The sequence below is a fragment of the Blennius ocellaris genome (genome assembly GCF_963422515.1).
Source record: "Blennius ocellaris genome assembly, chromosome: 3".
Taxonomy (NCBI): domain Eukaryota; kingdom Metazoa; phylum Chordata; class Actinopteri; order Blenniiformes; family Blenniidae; genus Blennius; species Blennius ocellaris.
The window spans coordinates 15,617,127-15,632,686 of record NC_137652.1 but is presented as its reverse complement, the minus strand read 5'-3'; the positions used below and the strand labels follow the sequence as shown (position 1 = coordinate 15,632,686).

The 15,560-nt window shown below is 39.8% G+C and overlaps 1 protein-coding gene across 1 annotated transcript in view; it reads right to left on the bottom strand.

The window, feature by feature from the left end:
* The window catches only part of mchr1a (melanin-concentrating hormone receptor 1a), a gene marked incomplete at both ends in the record, with an annotated part of 8,779 nt that extends 3,812 nt beyond the window's left edge, over nucleotides 1-4,967 (bottom strand). Inside the window, one exon of the mRNA XM_080515491.1 lies at nucleotides 4,872-4,967. Coding sequence (XP_080371617.1) covers nucleotides 4,872-4,967 — 96 coding nt within the window. The remainder of the gene's footprint in view (nucleotides 1-4,871) is intronic.
* Between the last annotated feature and the right edge of the window lie 10,593 nt (nucleotides 4,968-15,560).

The window sequence follows — 15,560 nt, the reverse complement described above, 5'->3', positions numbered from 1 at the left end:
CACAGTGGCTCATCTTCCAAATTCAAGGTTATTGCTTTGATCGCTGCTGGCTTGTGTCCTAGGACATATATACCTTCTAAAAGTTAGAATGGGTTTCATTTGAATTCATTTGCATCACTTAAGCCTGATAACGAAATGTTGTTGTTTCGAGCCTGTGCCAGGCAGATCTATGTGAAGCTTGTGGAGTTTCGCATGTTCTCCAGCTCCTCTGGTTTCATTCTACAGTCTAAAAACATACATTGAAGTTTAAATATTGACCGGAAATGCATTGGTGCAATTGTGAATGTGTGTGTGATTCTTTCTCTCTGTCAGACCTGGGCGTCTTAAGGACCACGGGCCATATGTGGCCTTTTACCTCTGCTTGACTGGTTGTCACAATCCAGAATCAAATTAAAATTACTGTTATTATTAACTTAAGAACATTTAAATAGCCCACTTTTTCATGTTATTGGCAATCATTACATTAGTGGTTGGGTCAAGCAACTCAGCTATCAATTATCAATACAATTCTTAATTTTAGTCTCAGCCTCAAAGTAGTGCCAATTTTTCATGAGGCCCTTCGAGAAAATGAGTTGCCCTCTCCTGCTCCAGAGAATAAGGTTATATTTGGCTGTTCTACAGATAGCATCTAGGACCATGCAAGTCTGGTCTGTATAATAAAAGACATTTGGTGGTTTCATTCCAGGATTTTCACGCTATTTCTGAAAGATTTCTTAAAAGAGCAACACAGCCGATTGAACACCCCCCCCCCCCCCCCCCCCCCCCCCCCCCAACAAAAAAAGGGACAGATAGTAAAATAATAATAGTGAAATAGTTTGGGAGTTTTTGAACAACCTGCACTCGTAATGAAGCATAATGGTAGAGATGAGCTTTGTCTTGGTACATCTCTAAATTAGTCATTTGACAATGGAAAGCTCATTTGAATGCATGAATTTATTCCATGTATGGTGTAAAGATTTTTGCTCCATATTTTCACATCACTATTAAACTGATTGATCAGTCAAAACATGTCATTGGTACAAAGAAGAAGGAGAAAATACTGATAAACAAACTGAAGGCATAATGAACTTAATTCAACTGATGGATATTTACTGGTGGCTCTTAATAAATTGACCAAACCTGTTGCTCATTTTGCTCAAAGATTAAAACAACTGGTACAAGATCATTAATTGCTTTTGGTGTGTCATTGCTCTCAATCAATTATTATTAAATTTGTTGTGAATACATGATCGCAAGTTTATATTATGGCTATTACAGTTTAGACTAATGAACTTTATGTTTTCATCTAAAATCAAATGCGAAAACTTGTCTGTAATCAAGTATTTATCTCAAAATGTAATGTTATAAAAACAGATAGAACATTACAAATGTGTCGGCATCATTCCATGAATTAATCTTTCTGCATAGAAGGTTTGTCCTATCTCACCAGGTGCAGATGGTCACAGATCACAAAGGGAGTCTTTGATGGAAAGCACAATGCCAGGAAAGCAAAACAAACCAACTCCAGCAGGGATCCGAGAAAACAGGTTTTGTGAAAATTCAGAGTACTTTAGCCCTGAAATGAGAGAAACTCTGAGTTATAAGTTCCAGGAAGACAAATATATAATATCCAGAAACGCCAATGTGGGATTTTATGAGAAGTTGAGAGGTGGAATCCCGGTGTCCAGCTCTCGTTGTGAGCCTAATCACTCTTTTTTGAAATTTGATTATTGGATCCAAGTTAGCGTTATATGTATTTCCTCATATTGCCACACAATATGTCCTATTAGGCTGCACAAGTGAACCGTACAATAAATGTAGGCCTTTCTTATTCGGTAAGTCTCTAGTTTTGCAAAGTACAGAAATAGACTTGGACAATTTTAATTCTATGTGAGGCTAAGTTTGTCATCTATTATTATGCCTAAAAATGTAGTTTCTTAAACCCTTTTAATGTCAATATTATTTAAATACAGTTTTCAACAATTCCTTAAAGTTCACTCCAGAACAAAATACATTTGTTTCATCAGTAAACATTGTGAATCTTAATGCATCACTTACTGTGCAACTATCATTGATATATAGGAAAAATAACTTGGGTCCCAGTACCTAACCTTGCAGAACTCCACAGGTTACTCTTTTAGAAAACAATATAAAATGATTAGTGCTCACATATTTAAACCTATTATTCAGACAACGTCTTAACCAAAGCTGTACTACACCTCTTATGCATTAAGGTTCACATTTCTTGAGAAGGAATAAGTGATTAATTGTGTAAAAGGCTTTGCGTAAATCAATAAACATGCCATCCCAATACAACTTATTATCTACAGTTGTTGCAATGTTTTCTACAAATTCCATCACTGCTAATGATGTTGTGCGATTACTCCTAAACCCAAACTGATGGTGATTCAATATGTCATATTTCTCAATAAAATCATCCAGTATATTTACAAATTCTAAATTATGACTTTATACTTAATTTTTAGCTGCTTCCAAATCACTTCCAATTCAGACTTGACACCTATTTATTATTTCTACCTGTATGCTGCCATCTTAAGTTAAATGTTATATCAAGGGACCCTTACGTTAATTAAGGAAATTTCACATTGCTGTGTACCGAAGCAAAGTTTATTTAAATGCTTTGTTCTGGTTTCAGGTAGTGCTCAAAAGCTTGTGTCTAACAAATAACTGCTCAATTCAACTCAAACAGCAGGTCTTACATGCTGCTTTAAGTTACTATTCAAAGCTAGTCATGTCTCACTTGTCTCACTTTTCCAGTTGAGCCGAGGTTATCAATCTTCTTGTCTCAGATCCTTTAACAGGTCATGTGAGGAAAGTTTAATATTCAGAGCTCTTGTGCATTTAGGTCGCACCTAATGCTATGTCTATAGACTATGCACAACAATGAGAACATTTTTTTCGTTCTTTTCTTTTCAACTATTGTTGTAAAAATAATTTGTCCTAAATTGTATACCACGGGCAGTCGTGTTTATTTAAATTTCAAATTGTGCCAAATCGATTAAAACATGCATTTGTTGGATGAGAAGAGGGTCTGTCAAAATTCTTGAAATTGGTTGCTCCCGATCTTTTTTTTTTTTTAATTGCCAAGAAGTCTTGTTACCAAACACAAAATGTCCTTCCTTTTTCTGAGTTGTTTATAGGTGCCTCAGTGATTACAGCTTTAAAGTGAATACATGTCTATCCATTTACTTCATATATGCAAAAATTCAACTTCAAAGCACAGAATTTCTCCACTCTGCCTAACTCTTTCTTTGTGGGATACAGTGTCCATCTCATGTCTCATGCATGAGGAAAGTCCCTCAAACATTCCACTTCACAGAGCAATTTCCCAGGAAAATTATAGTGTGTCAAACGACTGCTCATTTTTCAAAAAGTGCAGCAGATTCCTGGGTTACACCTGATTTCAGACACATGCCAGACCCATGGCATTGGTTTGTCTCCAAGCTTTGGATTCAAGCCTTCAGCCGTGACATTGACATTCTTTGTGTACCTCTTGAGAGAGAGAAGCCGCAGTGAAAATTTGATCTCATTTCTGGACAATTTGTCTGACTGTGTGACTCCATGTGACATTCATTTCCTTCATTGACATAACACTGCCTCAATAAAAAAAACAAAAAAAAACAAAGCACCAGGTAGAAAACTACTTTCATTCAGAAAGAGAAAATGAGGCAATTTGAGATGCAAAGCAAAGTGATTATTGGGCATTTGTCACCTGCTCTCTCACAGCTGGTGCTGTACTCTGTATGTGATGAATATTATCCTCCACATGGAGGAATTCTCTGCCCTTCAGGGAGCACTGCTGTTCTTTTTCAGAGACGCACCAGAACAAACTAAATCTGCCCTAAGATTTAAAAAAAACACACAAAAAAATAGTGTGGAAACAACCAGCAGAGTTCATCATTCAGGTACACAGGATGAGGGTGAGTTAAGAGTTGATTGATTCTTCTACTTTCTACACTGCTCCCTCATTTGGCAATATAATGAACACAAAATTGTTTTGAACTGTTTGAGCAAACCAACAAAAAAAACTGTTGCTTCAAGTAAATGCTGCATCTGTCTGTGACTGTAGTGTAGATATTTGTGCCTTTGGAAGAATAGAGCAGAAGCTTTGCCCAATTGATCAACAGTAAAGTCCCTAAGGCTCTAAAAATGTCTTTTTGCAATTGTAACTTGTGTAAGTAGCTAATAATGAACCTGTGTCGTCCCTCAAATAATCCCTTGACATTCATAATTTGCCGTCTGTAAAATGTATAATACGTACAAGACATTTACTGTGAGGAGTGATTACAAATTTTGATGACACTAATCATCCTATTTTGAAGAAAATTTAACCTGGTAGGTTCTTTATGAATCAGTATTTTCATCATATTTTATGTGTCATTACAGTCAGTCAGACATTGCAGTTCTACATCATCCAATACTTGAAAAGTCACAAAAAGATCTGCTTCTAGTTTTGCAGCATATAGATTTAAAAAGAAAAATAGCAGTCAATGTTTTGTCATCCCCACTCAGTTTAAATTGATGACTTTCTAATTCACCACTACGTGTTCTGTGAGTCTGCAGACGGAATTGGGAAAGGAAACACAAGGTCAATGCAAAATTTATGTTTGTGAAAGAACTAGTCACTTGTTGTTCATACACCTAGTTATGTTATTACAATCCCATAGAAACTCAATAATCTGTCTGGGACTTCTCTTCAGCTTATGTACTGAAGAATGTGAATAAAATGGTCAAATGTCCTCACTCATGAAATCATATGTCTTCGGCTGTTTATCTTCTGGCTCTTCTCCTCCGAGGTCGCCTCAGTCGATCATCAGCCTTTGTCTCGCTCTTTCCCTTGTATCCTCCACTGTCGCACCAGCTCACTGTACTTCCTCTGCTGCAAGGCGTCCTCCAGGGTTCGGTGTTTGGGCCCCCTCCTGTTCGCACTCTACATCCTCCCTCTTGGCAATATCATACGTGAACATGGTCTCCATTTCCACTGATACACCAATGACATACAGCTCCACATCTCAACCAAATCCATCCACCCCAACAACCTACTTCACCCTGATCAACTGCCGCAGTGAAGTAAAAACATGGATACAAAACAACTTTCTACAACTGAACTATGACAAATTGAACATAATAATCATCGACCCCAGCTCCCTCACAAAAACCAGTGACAACTTCACTCTGACCATTGACGACTCCACCCTGTCCCCATCACCTCACATCGATAATCTTGGAATCATTCTCGACAGCAACCTCACCTTTGAAAAACACATCAACCAGATCACTCAGACCGCCTTTGTTCACCTCAAAAACGTCGCCCGCCTCTGCAACTCACTCTCCTTCTCTGCTGCTTAAAAACCCTCATCCACGCTTTCATTACATCCCGACTCAACTACTGCAACAGCATTCTGTACGGCTTATCTTCCAAAGTCCTCAATAAACTCCAATACATCTAGAACTCTGTCGTCCGCCTTTTCACCCACTTCAGCTCCCGAGATCACATCACTGTCAGTTCTAAGTCCTCCTCCTGACCACCTCCTTAACCAAGCCCCCCCACCCCCCCATACCACAAAGACTTGCTCCACTGCCACACTCCCTCCTGCAGCCTCTGATCTTCTGATGCAAACCTTCTTTCTCTCTCCCTCAGAACCAAACACCGAACCTGGGGCCAACAAAGCCTTCTCCATATCTGCCGCCACACTCTGGAGCTTCCTTCCCTAACACATCCGTGACTGTACTGAACTTAACGCCTTCAAGTCTCTCATCAAAACTCAGTTTTCAGAACCGCTTTTAATGCTTAACACAAATCTATTTCTTTTATCATGTGTTTTTATGACTTTTTTTTAATGATGGTCCTCCCTTTTCTGCTTGCTGATTTTCTGATGATGTAGTGTCTTTGAGTATTTTAAAAAGCACGATACAAATAAAATGTATTATTATTATTTTTTTTTTTTTTGTGATCATTTTGGATTGTGACTCATGTCCTTCATTTCTCTTTTTTTTCTCTCTTTTTTGTGTGTCAATTGATGGACACTGTCTTGATCAAATTATCCTACCCTGCCATACCATACTATACTATACTATACTATACTATACTATACTATACTATACTGTACTATATATAGAGAGAGCAAGAGGCTGCCTTTGGAGAAATTTTAACAAGTTGCAATCACATGAAACAAAGTAGATCTTTTGAAAGCATATAACTTTTCTTGAGGCTGAAATGTTCTATTAGATAAGAGAGGAAAGGGTTTTTCATCATAGAGTAAAATGCAGTTTCAGGCACAGCTTGAAATCATGGATGAAAAGAGGAAAAAAGGGGGAAAAAAAGATGCAAATTGAGACAAACATTGTTTGAATGGGTTCACTGAATAACAGACAAGATAAGGACATCACATCTGCCTAATGCAGTCAAACGTGAAGAAGATCTTTGTTTTAGGATCGACAAAAACCATCGGAATCTTTACATCTTGTTTTGGTTTGGTGCTCTCATCATGTGTTTCATAATATTTATGAAAAACACTCAACAAAACTATCCTGACAAGAGAATGGAACTTAAATGCATGATTGGATTGATAAGAACAGCTAGAAAGCTACGAGCAGAACCAGTTCAAAAGTAGGAATGATTTTTTTTTTTTGACCTTTTGTCGAACACTTTGTATCGAGGCTGCAAACCGTCTCGACTAAACTATCGTTTTACTGCTACAAGCAACAAGGTGTGTTTTCGACTCCTCAGTACAGAACATGCCGATGTGGTTTTATAGCATTGTCAGCAAGCTTTAACATCTTTTCAACACATTTGAACTGATTTTCCGAACTTCTATCAGTGTGTGCTGTAATCAGTGATAAAAGCTTTACCCTCGGCTTATGTCTTTTTTTATCCTGCGTCTTCTCTACTGCATACTGGCATTGCACTTTGCCCCTTCGCCTCAGAGCTTGTGTGCATGCATCCATTTGAGGTTGACAGTTGTGAAATGTGACTGTTTTGTCTTGTGATGAAGTGACAACCTGAAATGGATAAAGTGGTAGAAGTCGAATGGATGGTTTTGTCTCCCAAAACAATCTGCTTGGAACAGGCCAGCGACAATCCCAGATATTTATTGCTGCTGACATTGAGGTATAAACTCCCATAAGGCTAACCCATTTCAGTAAATTCATCTGTCTTTCATGATCATATGATTCTCTGGGTTAATTCTCCATGTACAAGCTTGATGTCAGCAAATGATAACCAATGTATGCATTAGTTGCTATTGACTATTGTTATAATTCACGTGCTTTGAACATGATACCATTTGTTCATTCAGTAGCATACTGGTGATGATTGACTTGTTTTTCAAGGCTGTTGAGGTGGAAGCAACTCGTTATGTATCCTCAGTATCGACCCTGTTCTCCAGCTTGCCCTCATCGGTCTGTTTAGTGTGATACGCACTGCGTTTCTATCAGATACACTTTTGTTTGGGACTGAGCTTGACACACACACAAACACACACACACACACACACACACACACACACACACACACACACACACACACACACACACACACACACACACACACACACACACACACACACACACACACACACAAGCATATGAAAAGCTCTGATCCAGTGCGACCTGCATATTCATGCAGCATGAATTCATATCCAGCTCTCAAGCGTGGGCGTCACACTCAAAAAAGTACAGACGTACTTGATCTCTTTTGAAGTCCCCAAGTGTTTGATTTGATGTGTCATCTTCTCAAAGACCACATTCAAGTCACTTCCAGGAAGATGAATGTAAACACGATAAAGGAAGTTTTGTACAAAGATTTCATGAGGAAAAAGTGATTGCGTGCGTACGTGCGTGCGTGCGTGCGTGCGTGCGTGCGTGCGTGCGTGCGTGCGTGCGTGCGTGCGTGCGCGGGTGGATGGGTCGATGGGTGCATGCATGCCAATGTATATCTTTGTTTCTTGGCGAAGTATTACATTTTTCCTTGGAAAAATTCTCTGACCTTCGGAGCGCAGTACTGCAGACATAATGGGGACTGGAGGATGCAAAGAGGAGAGAGACAGACAGACAGAGAGAGACAGTGGTGGGGGTCATTAGTGACATATAACTGTCAAACATCACCTCATTCTTGCCAGTGCTGTGGCTGCAGGATTTTGATTCAACTGGAGACTTTATGAACAGTTATTTATGCATCCTGATAATAGAGATGACTTACTCTGATTACATGTTGAGGCAGTTATCAGAAATAGACATCTAATTATTTTATTCAGGTTCATCGCTGGTGAGGCACTGACTCCTCTGGAGTCAGATTTACAATTTTAAGAACTGAAGAGAGCATCTTATTTCACTATTCATCATATAGCATGCAACTGGTAATGCTTCATATCCCATCAACATTCCTCTTTCAATCACACCACCACCAACACAAACATACACACAGGAACATATTTGCATGTTTTTTATTGAAATGGATAGAGTACCCTTCTTGTTTCCAAGCAAATCTCACATATACATTAAATACATTACACAGACTGTAGAGAGTCATGCTGTATAACAAATAGTTCTGTAAAGTTCATATTGGCGATATGCTGAGGAACAGAAAAGGGCAGCGTCATGTGACCCAGTTTGTATTGGATCGCACAGTCAGACATTTAAAATTGCCCCTTGGGGATGAATAAAGTGTTTTGAATTGATTGAATTGAATTGAGGGACAGCTCGCCACTGCCTCACCCGGGATTTCTACTCTGTATTTGATCGCCAAATACTCAGCGATTTTTACTGAATAAAATGCCAAAAGCAGTCATATTGAAAATGCATCTAACACAAATCAGTGGAAAATGTTCATATTTATTTTATACACGTTTTTCTTTTTTTTTTACTATTTTCATGATGGCAGGTGAGGCACTGCCGCTTCCCTTGCCCCCACGTCACTGATGTGCACACATGCTGTGGCAAATGGAAACATTGGAAGCTACATCCTCTCCGAACAGGATGTGATTACAAAAATAATGAGTCACTGCAATCTTGGAGTCACTAAAGAGTACTTCAGCTAGTATTGTTACTACCCATGAAGTTGCAAACTCTGGCCATCATTTGTGATACCAGAGGAAAACAACACAGATCTGAAAAAGTAAAGGTTACACTAATAAACAAGACCACATACACATGCAAATGTTACAGGTGCAAAGGCTACAAATTTAGACTTAACATAGGTTTCACTTCCAATTAATAAAAAAAAAACAGTTATGTATTGTCAATGGAGCCGTTCTCAATTTAAGCATTTCATTCTTCCTTGTGCAAGCAGTTGAATGTCATTGTTCCCCCAGGTAGTAAGGAGGTTTTGAGGCTCTCACAGTCAACCCAGCATGCTAAAAATCTGATAAACATAACATTTGTCAGCAGAAGAGCTCTTTCTAGAGTCTGGAAGAAACTTCCATGTGAAATGGAATGAAAAAAGTGACAATATTCAATATAAGACATGGCAAGATGTTTTAAAAATCATTAAAGTCTGATAATGGACTACAACATCTAAACTACAGTTTTTTTCAAATTGTTTAAGTGCATGTATGCACATAATATATTGAAAAATATGAAATCATCTCTTTTTTTAATGTTCTATTTACGGAGCCAAATCTCTGTCTGCCTTCGTGTGGTATGCTACTGTCATCTTTGTATTGGCACCATAATCTTTTTTTTTTCCTTCATTTACATTTGCAACAGAACATCTTGGAGTTTGTTTAATGTACAGAATAAAACCACTGACACTCAGATAAGGAGGCATCGGCTGGCTAAAGGTTCGTGTAATGGCATCACTTTGTATTAGAAACAGACTCGAGTCCTGGCAGTGGTACACACATCAATAGGCAGCTGTGGGAAAATTGTTTTCTGTCAAAGCACTGTTAAGTTTTATCATTTGGTCTGTTTGATTTTTCAAGATTCATTCGAGGACAGAAATAAACCGCCTGCTGTCTTCAGTGATTTTCTATTTTCCTCTGAAAAACCTGGTGTCTCACGTTAATACTACTTTTGTTTTCGCCTGTTTTCCGCTTTTCTTAAGAAATGTTTGTTTATTTTTCTCTATTGTTTTTTACACTTCTCTCTGGAATTACATCAAGGATGGGAAGTTGAGTTTCTGTGTATGTAAAGCACAGAAGTCAAAGAGTGCTTAAAACCACTGTGACAAGTAAAATTACTGCTGTTAAAAATACTCGAAACTTTAGCTGGCCTGTATAAACCATCTAATTTAAACACATTTCTAACATGGAAATTCAAAGATACAAAGCAAGTATTTTCTCACTTTTAGAATAAATTAACTGTGGGCATACTGGGTTTGAAAGCACACACTGTTTGAAACAATATGAAAATGACAAACTAAATTGTTAATTCCCGAAAAACAAAAAAAATCTAAATGGATAAATGTAAGGCAAATTTATTTAGGCAGGTCTTTTCAGTGTGATTCATCCCTGACATTTAGTTTTTATCTGCAAAGTTTGATATTGCAGCTCAGTGATTCCCAACCGAGGGACCAAGGATGGCACGGAGGAAACAAAGCTTTCCCACCTGAGCTTAACAAAATATCACATCAAACCAGAATAAGACAAATAATCTGGAGCAGACGTGAAATGGTTAGAATGTGCATCTGCCAGCTTCACTGTAATGTTTTGGGAAATCAGAGATTGAATCCATAGCCTCTCTCGAAGGTGAGGCTCCGAAGGAAAAGGTTGAAATCAACTGTTGCAGAAAATTTCTGTCAAATGTGTCCATCCAAGTCTGTAGGGTGGCCTCTCTAGTGGTAGTGTAAATTAGAATAACTAGTGCTTGCATGACACTATTTCGCGTGTTGAAATACTGATGATTGCAGTTCTTTAGTTAACAAATTTTTCTAGTTTCCACTTTCTTTTCAGCTTTTATTTGTTCATGTTGCATATAAAGGTTCACTAAGTATATATCTTAATAAAATACATAAATTGCAGTTCTATTTCACAGTTAAAACCTATACTGACAATTCACAATGATTGCGTACACCGGCGGTAACATGATGGCATATATGTCAGTATGGCACATCATAAGCATGGAAGAGACCCATTAAAGGGTTGCCATAGCGTAATGTAATTGAGCAATTTGTCAACAGATTGTGTGTGATCGTGAGAACGTGTGAACAACTTTTATAAACAGAATCAGAACACTGAGAAAATGTCTGCAATTAATGTGTGGTTGCTCAGTTATTTAAATCCCAAGTGTGCCTAAGAAGTTATATATGCTGTATTGATGACATAAACAGACTCTGTGACAATCTTGAACTGAATGAAACTTCCAATCAAAATAAATTGCAGAAAGAAATATGATGGACTCTGTGTCCTGAAGTTACGACACATGCATTGATGATTTCGTAGATGTGCTTGGGCAAAATATTTCTTTGTGTTTAACCCATTGAGCTCCAGTGATCCTAATCATCTCTTCCGGCTCTCGGTGAAGGCGGACACTTCTGTCTCCTCTCCTCTCCCCCTCGTCTTCCCCGCTTGCTGCTCCTGTTCTGTACTGTCTCGTGTCAGATCTAACAAGAGCCTCTCTTCACACCCCCATCCGAATTTAACCGGAACCATGGAATTGATCAGCTGGTCTCTCAATGCGATCGACCAAATTTTTACGACATGACGATCGGGCAAAGGAGAGCCCGCATGTCCTGATGGGACGTTTGCAGACGGATACATGCTGGATTACAGGGGTTCCTGGAGGTCCCTGTGTTTGGCCATTCTTTCCATCGAGGATGTGGAGGACCTCTACATATTGTGATTAATGATAGCAGGTATGCTGTTGGTTGGGACTGGCGGCTTTCTGATCTATCGCAAAGTTGAGAAGACGCGGGCAGCTGCATTGGGAAGGCTGCCTATCGTCACTGAGGGTTTGTGCCGAGCTTTGAATGCTCAGACTCATGTGATAAATGAACTCAAGAGTACGCAAGTCACGACTCTTGAACATTTATGCAAAATTGGAACTATCTTGGAGAAGTTTAAAAAACTCTGCTGGAAATGATAATAAAAAAAAAATTGGGGCCACGATTTGGAGCAGCATGAAGACCAGAGACACTCAAGGTCGAAAGATAAAGCTGAATCGCCTGAATGAAAACAAATCGAATCTACATCTCGGATTCCCAGACACTCAGTCATCGAGGCTGGTGTTTCGTCTTCAACTCTCCTGGATGTGAGCGTGGAACGAAGGCTATGAGATATGTTGTGAACTGTCTGTGCTAATGCTTCAATGTGCCTGAGGTGGATTTTATTTTCTAATTACAGACTGTACTCCTCAGAGCACAGTATGCAATCTGTCTCTTTTTTCTCCTCTCCTCACCTCTTGTTGTCCTTCTTTACCCCAAACTTTCTATGTAATTTAGTTGTACCTGTTACAATGACAATAAATGCAATTCAATTCAATACAATTCATGATGAAATATATCAGATTATCATTAACCTAAGTTTTCCAATATTTGGAATATCAGAATTCTTTTTTTATTCATTCGATTTAATGGGCAACAGTGCAGCACACAGAGAGTTTATTTGTACTATTTTTGTTAGGCACTTGTCGGGTTGGCACTCTCATGAGAATACAGTACCTGTTGATCCCTTTCTCACCTTCCCGGATAAAATGATTCTGGAAAGTGGAGGAAACATGAAAAAGGAAGTGTTATACCAAGACATTATGTGGGGAAGATGTGTGTATGCGCATATGCGTGCGTGTGTGCACACTTCTTTCTTCACTTTGCTCAATTCTCATGTGTCTTCTCTGTTTGCTGTCTTCTACTTTTTCCCCAACACTCTGTTTCTGTACTCTATTGAGGTGATGTGCTCTGTGTTTGCTGTCATATCATCAGGTGTTTTCAGCCGTCACAGTCTCCTTGTATTTACTCTCTGTGTCTGACTCTTGTCTCTCTCTTTTTTTTTTTGCTTTGCCCTTGTCTGTAAAACAGTTTTTGTTTTGTTTTTTGTTTGCATGAACTTGGCTCTCGTCTTACCCTCGCCTCTCAGTATTCATAAACTGCTCACTGTATCCTGGCCAGTTTTTGGTATGGGTTATCAGATTATATGTCTGTGAATCCATGTTATATGTTAGATGATAACAACATAATGTTATCATCCCTACATATGACTAAAAATAAAGAGGCTCCAGGTTCAGATAGACAGGACTTGTGCTCCTAAGTACATTTAATGGACACATAATGGTGGAAATACAGCTGACGGACAGATGGAGAAGATGAAGACTCATTGATGTAGTGAAAGAGAAAGCAGCAGATGGAGGCAGATGATCTGTTTGTTCGGTTGACCCCTGAAGAAGAGCCTGAAGACGAAGACATTATTAGACAATATTTTGGTCTCGTTTCAGGTCCAACATTTTTTTTGCTGTGTTCTCTTGTGCAAGTAAAAAACAAAAAACAACAACAACAAAAACACAGGTACACCTAAGAAGATTGAATACAAATAATAAGAATAATAAAACCAACATGAAACAGAATGTTGTAATGAAACATTGAATAATGTCATTAATACATACTGGTGGTGGTAAACTATGTTGTTGCCACAGCTGCCCTGGGGCTTGCTGTGGCCCCAGGGCACCACCTACGACCCCTCTATCCACCACCAAAATGCATGCACCATTCATAACAATGTGGGTAAAGTGTCTTGCCCAAGGACACAACAGCACTGATTTGGATAGAGCTGGATTTGCGCCACCAATCCCTTGGTTATTGGACGATCCACTCTACCACTGAGTCCCTTTCACCCCAACTTTAAAGATATATATATCAACATGTAATGTGCTTCAACATTTTAAACATCTTTACAGCTTTAACTTAACAGCTGGAAGTCCAGTGAGTGTTATGTATCGTTTATGGAAAACTGTGAATAGAAAGAAATTGGCCACATGAGATAAAGGATTTTGTCCAAACTGATCCAATCCGGTTTATTTTGTCTCACAGAAAGTGCGAGCAGGATTACTATTGCAACAACACATTATCAGTAGTGTATAGACTAAGCTGTCTCACGACTCAGAAAGTGGGGTAATTATGTTCTTTATAAAGTGCAACATGACACTTTGAGTAATCTCTGTAAAAAGCTTTTTTCAGTAAAAAGTAAAAGGTGTGAATCAGATGCAAATGTAAAGGCACTTATTTATAACTGTGGAAAGAAGCAAAATCACACTTGAATGACCACAAATTGTACAAAGAAAAACAAGAAATAATCTTTGCAAGCAAAGGCATAACTTGCACTGAATGACTACGGGAGTCAGGTTCGCATTGCCGGCAGTAAGTCGGACCTGTTCCCTGTGCACGTTGGCCTCCGGCAGGGGTGTCCTTTATCACCGGTTCTGTTCATCATACATATGGACAGAATTTCTAGGCACAGCCGGGGGCCGGAGGGGGTCCGGCTTGGGGACCACAGAATCTCATCTCTGCTATTTGCGGATGATGTGGTTCTGTTGGCCCCATCAAGCCTGGACCTTCAGCGTGCACTGACACGGTTCGCAGCCGAGTGTGAAGCAGCTGGGATGAGGATCAGCACCTCTAAATCCGAGGCCATGGTTCTCGACCGGAAAAAGGTGGCTTGCCCCCTCCAGGTCGGTGGAGTGCCCTTGTCCCAAGTGGAGGAGTTTAAGTATCTTGGGGTCTTGTTCACGAGTGGGGGAAAGATGGAGCGTGAGATCGACAGGCGGATCGGTGCAGCGTCTGCAGTTATGCGGACGTTGTATCGGTCCGTCGTGGTGAAGAAGGAGCTGAGCCAAAAAGCGAAGCTCTCGATTTACCGGTCGATCTTCGTTCCTACCCTCACCTATAGTCATGAACTATGGGTCATGACCGAAAGAACGAGATCCCGGATACAAGCGGCTGAAATGAGCTTCCTCCGTAGGGTGGCTGGGCGTACCCTTAGAGATAGGGTGAGGAGCTCAGTCACCAGGGAGGAGCTCGGAGTAGAGCCGCTGCTCCTCCACATCGAGAGGAGCCAGCTGAGGTGGCTCGGGCATCTATTTCGGATGCCCCCCGGACGCCTCCCCAGGGAGGTGTTCCGGGCATGTCCCTCCGGTAGGAGGCCCCGGGGCAGACCCAGGACACGCTGGAGAGACTATGTCTCTCGGCTGGCCTGGGAACGCCTTGGGGTGCCACCGGAGGAGCTGGAGGAAGTGTCTGGGGCGAGGAAGTCTGGGCAACTCTGCTTGGACTGCTGCCTCCGCGACCCGGCCCCGGATAAAGCGGTAGCCAATGGATGGATGGATGGATGAATGACTACAGCCTTTATGGTGATGATTGACATAGATTGATTTTTTGTTTTGTTTTGTTTTCTACTATTTACTGATACGTTGGAGCATGTTGAACATTCAAATAAAAAAAAAAATTCACATCACCCGTGACAAAGGATATAAACATGACCGTGAAGTATTTCACTTTGAGAGAAAAAATTGACAAGACAGAATATGTTACCCACAGAAGTTTACTGAAGTTGTCAGGTGCTTTGTGATTTCAAGACAGAGTGGGTTTATTCTGTCACCGCAGACCTTCCCTGTCTCAGGTGAAAAAACATTTTAGTCTG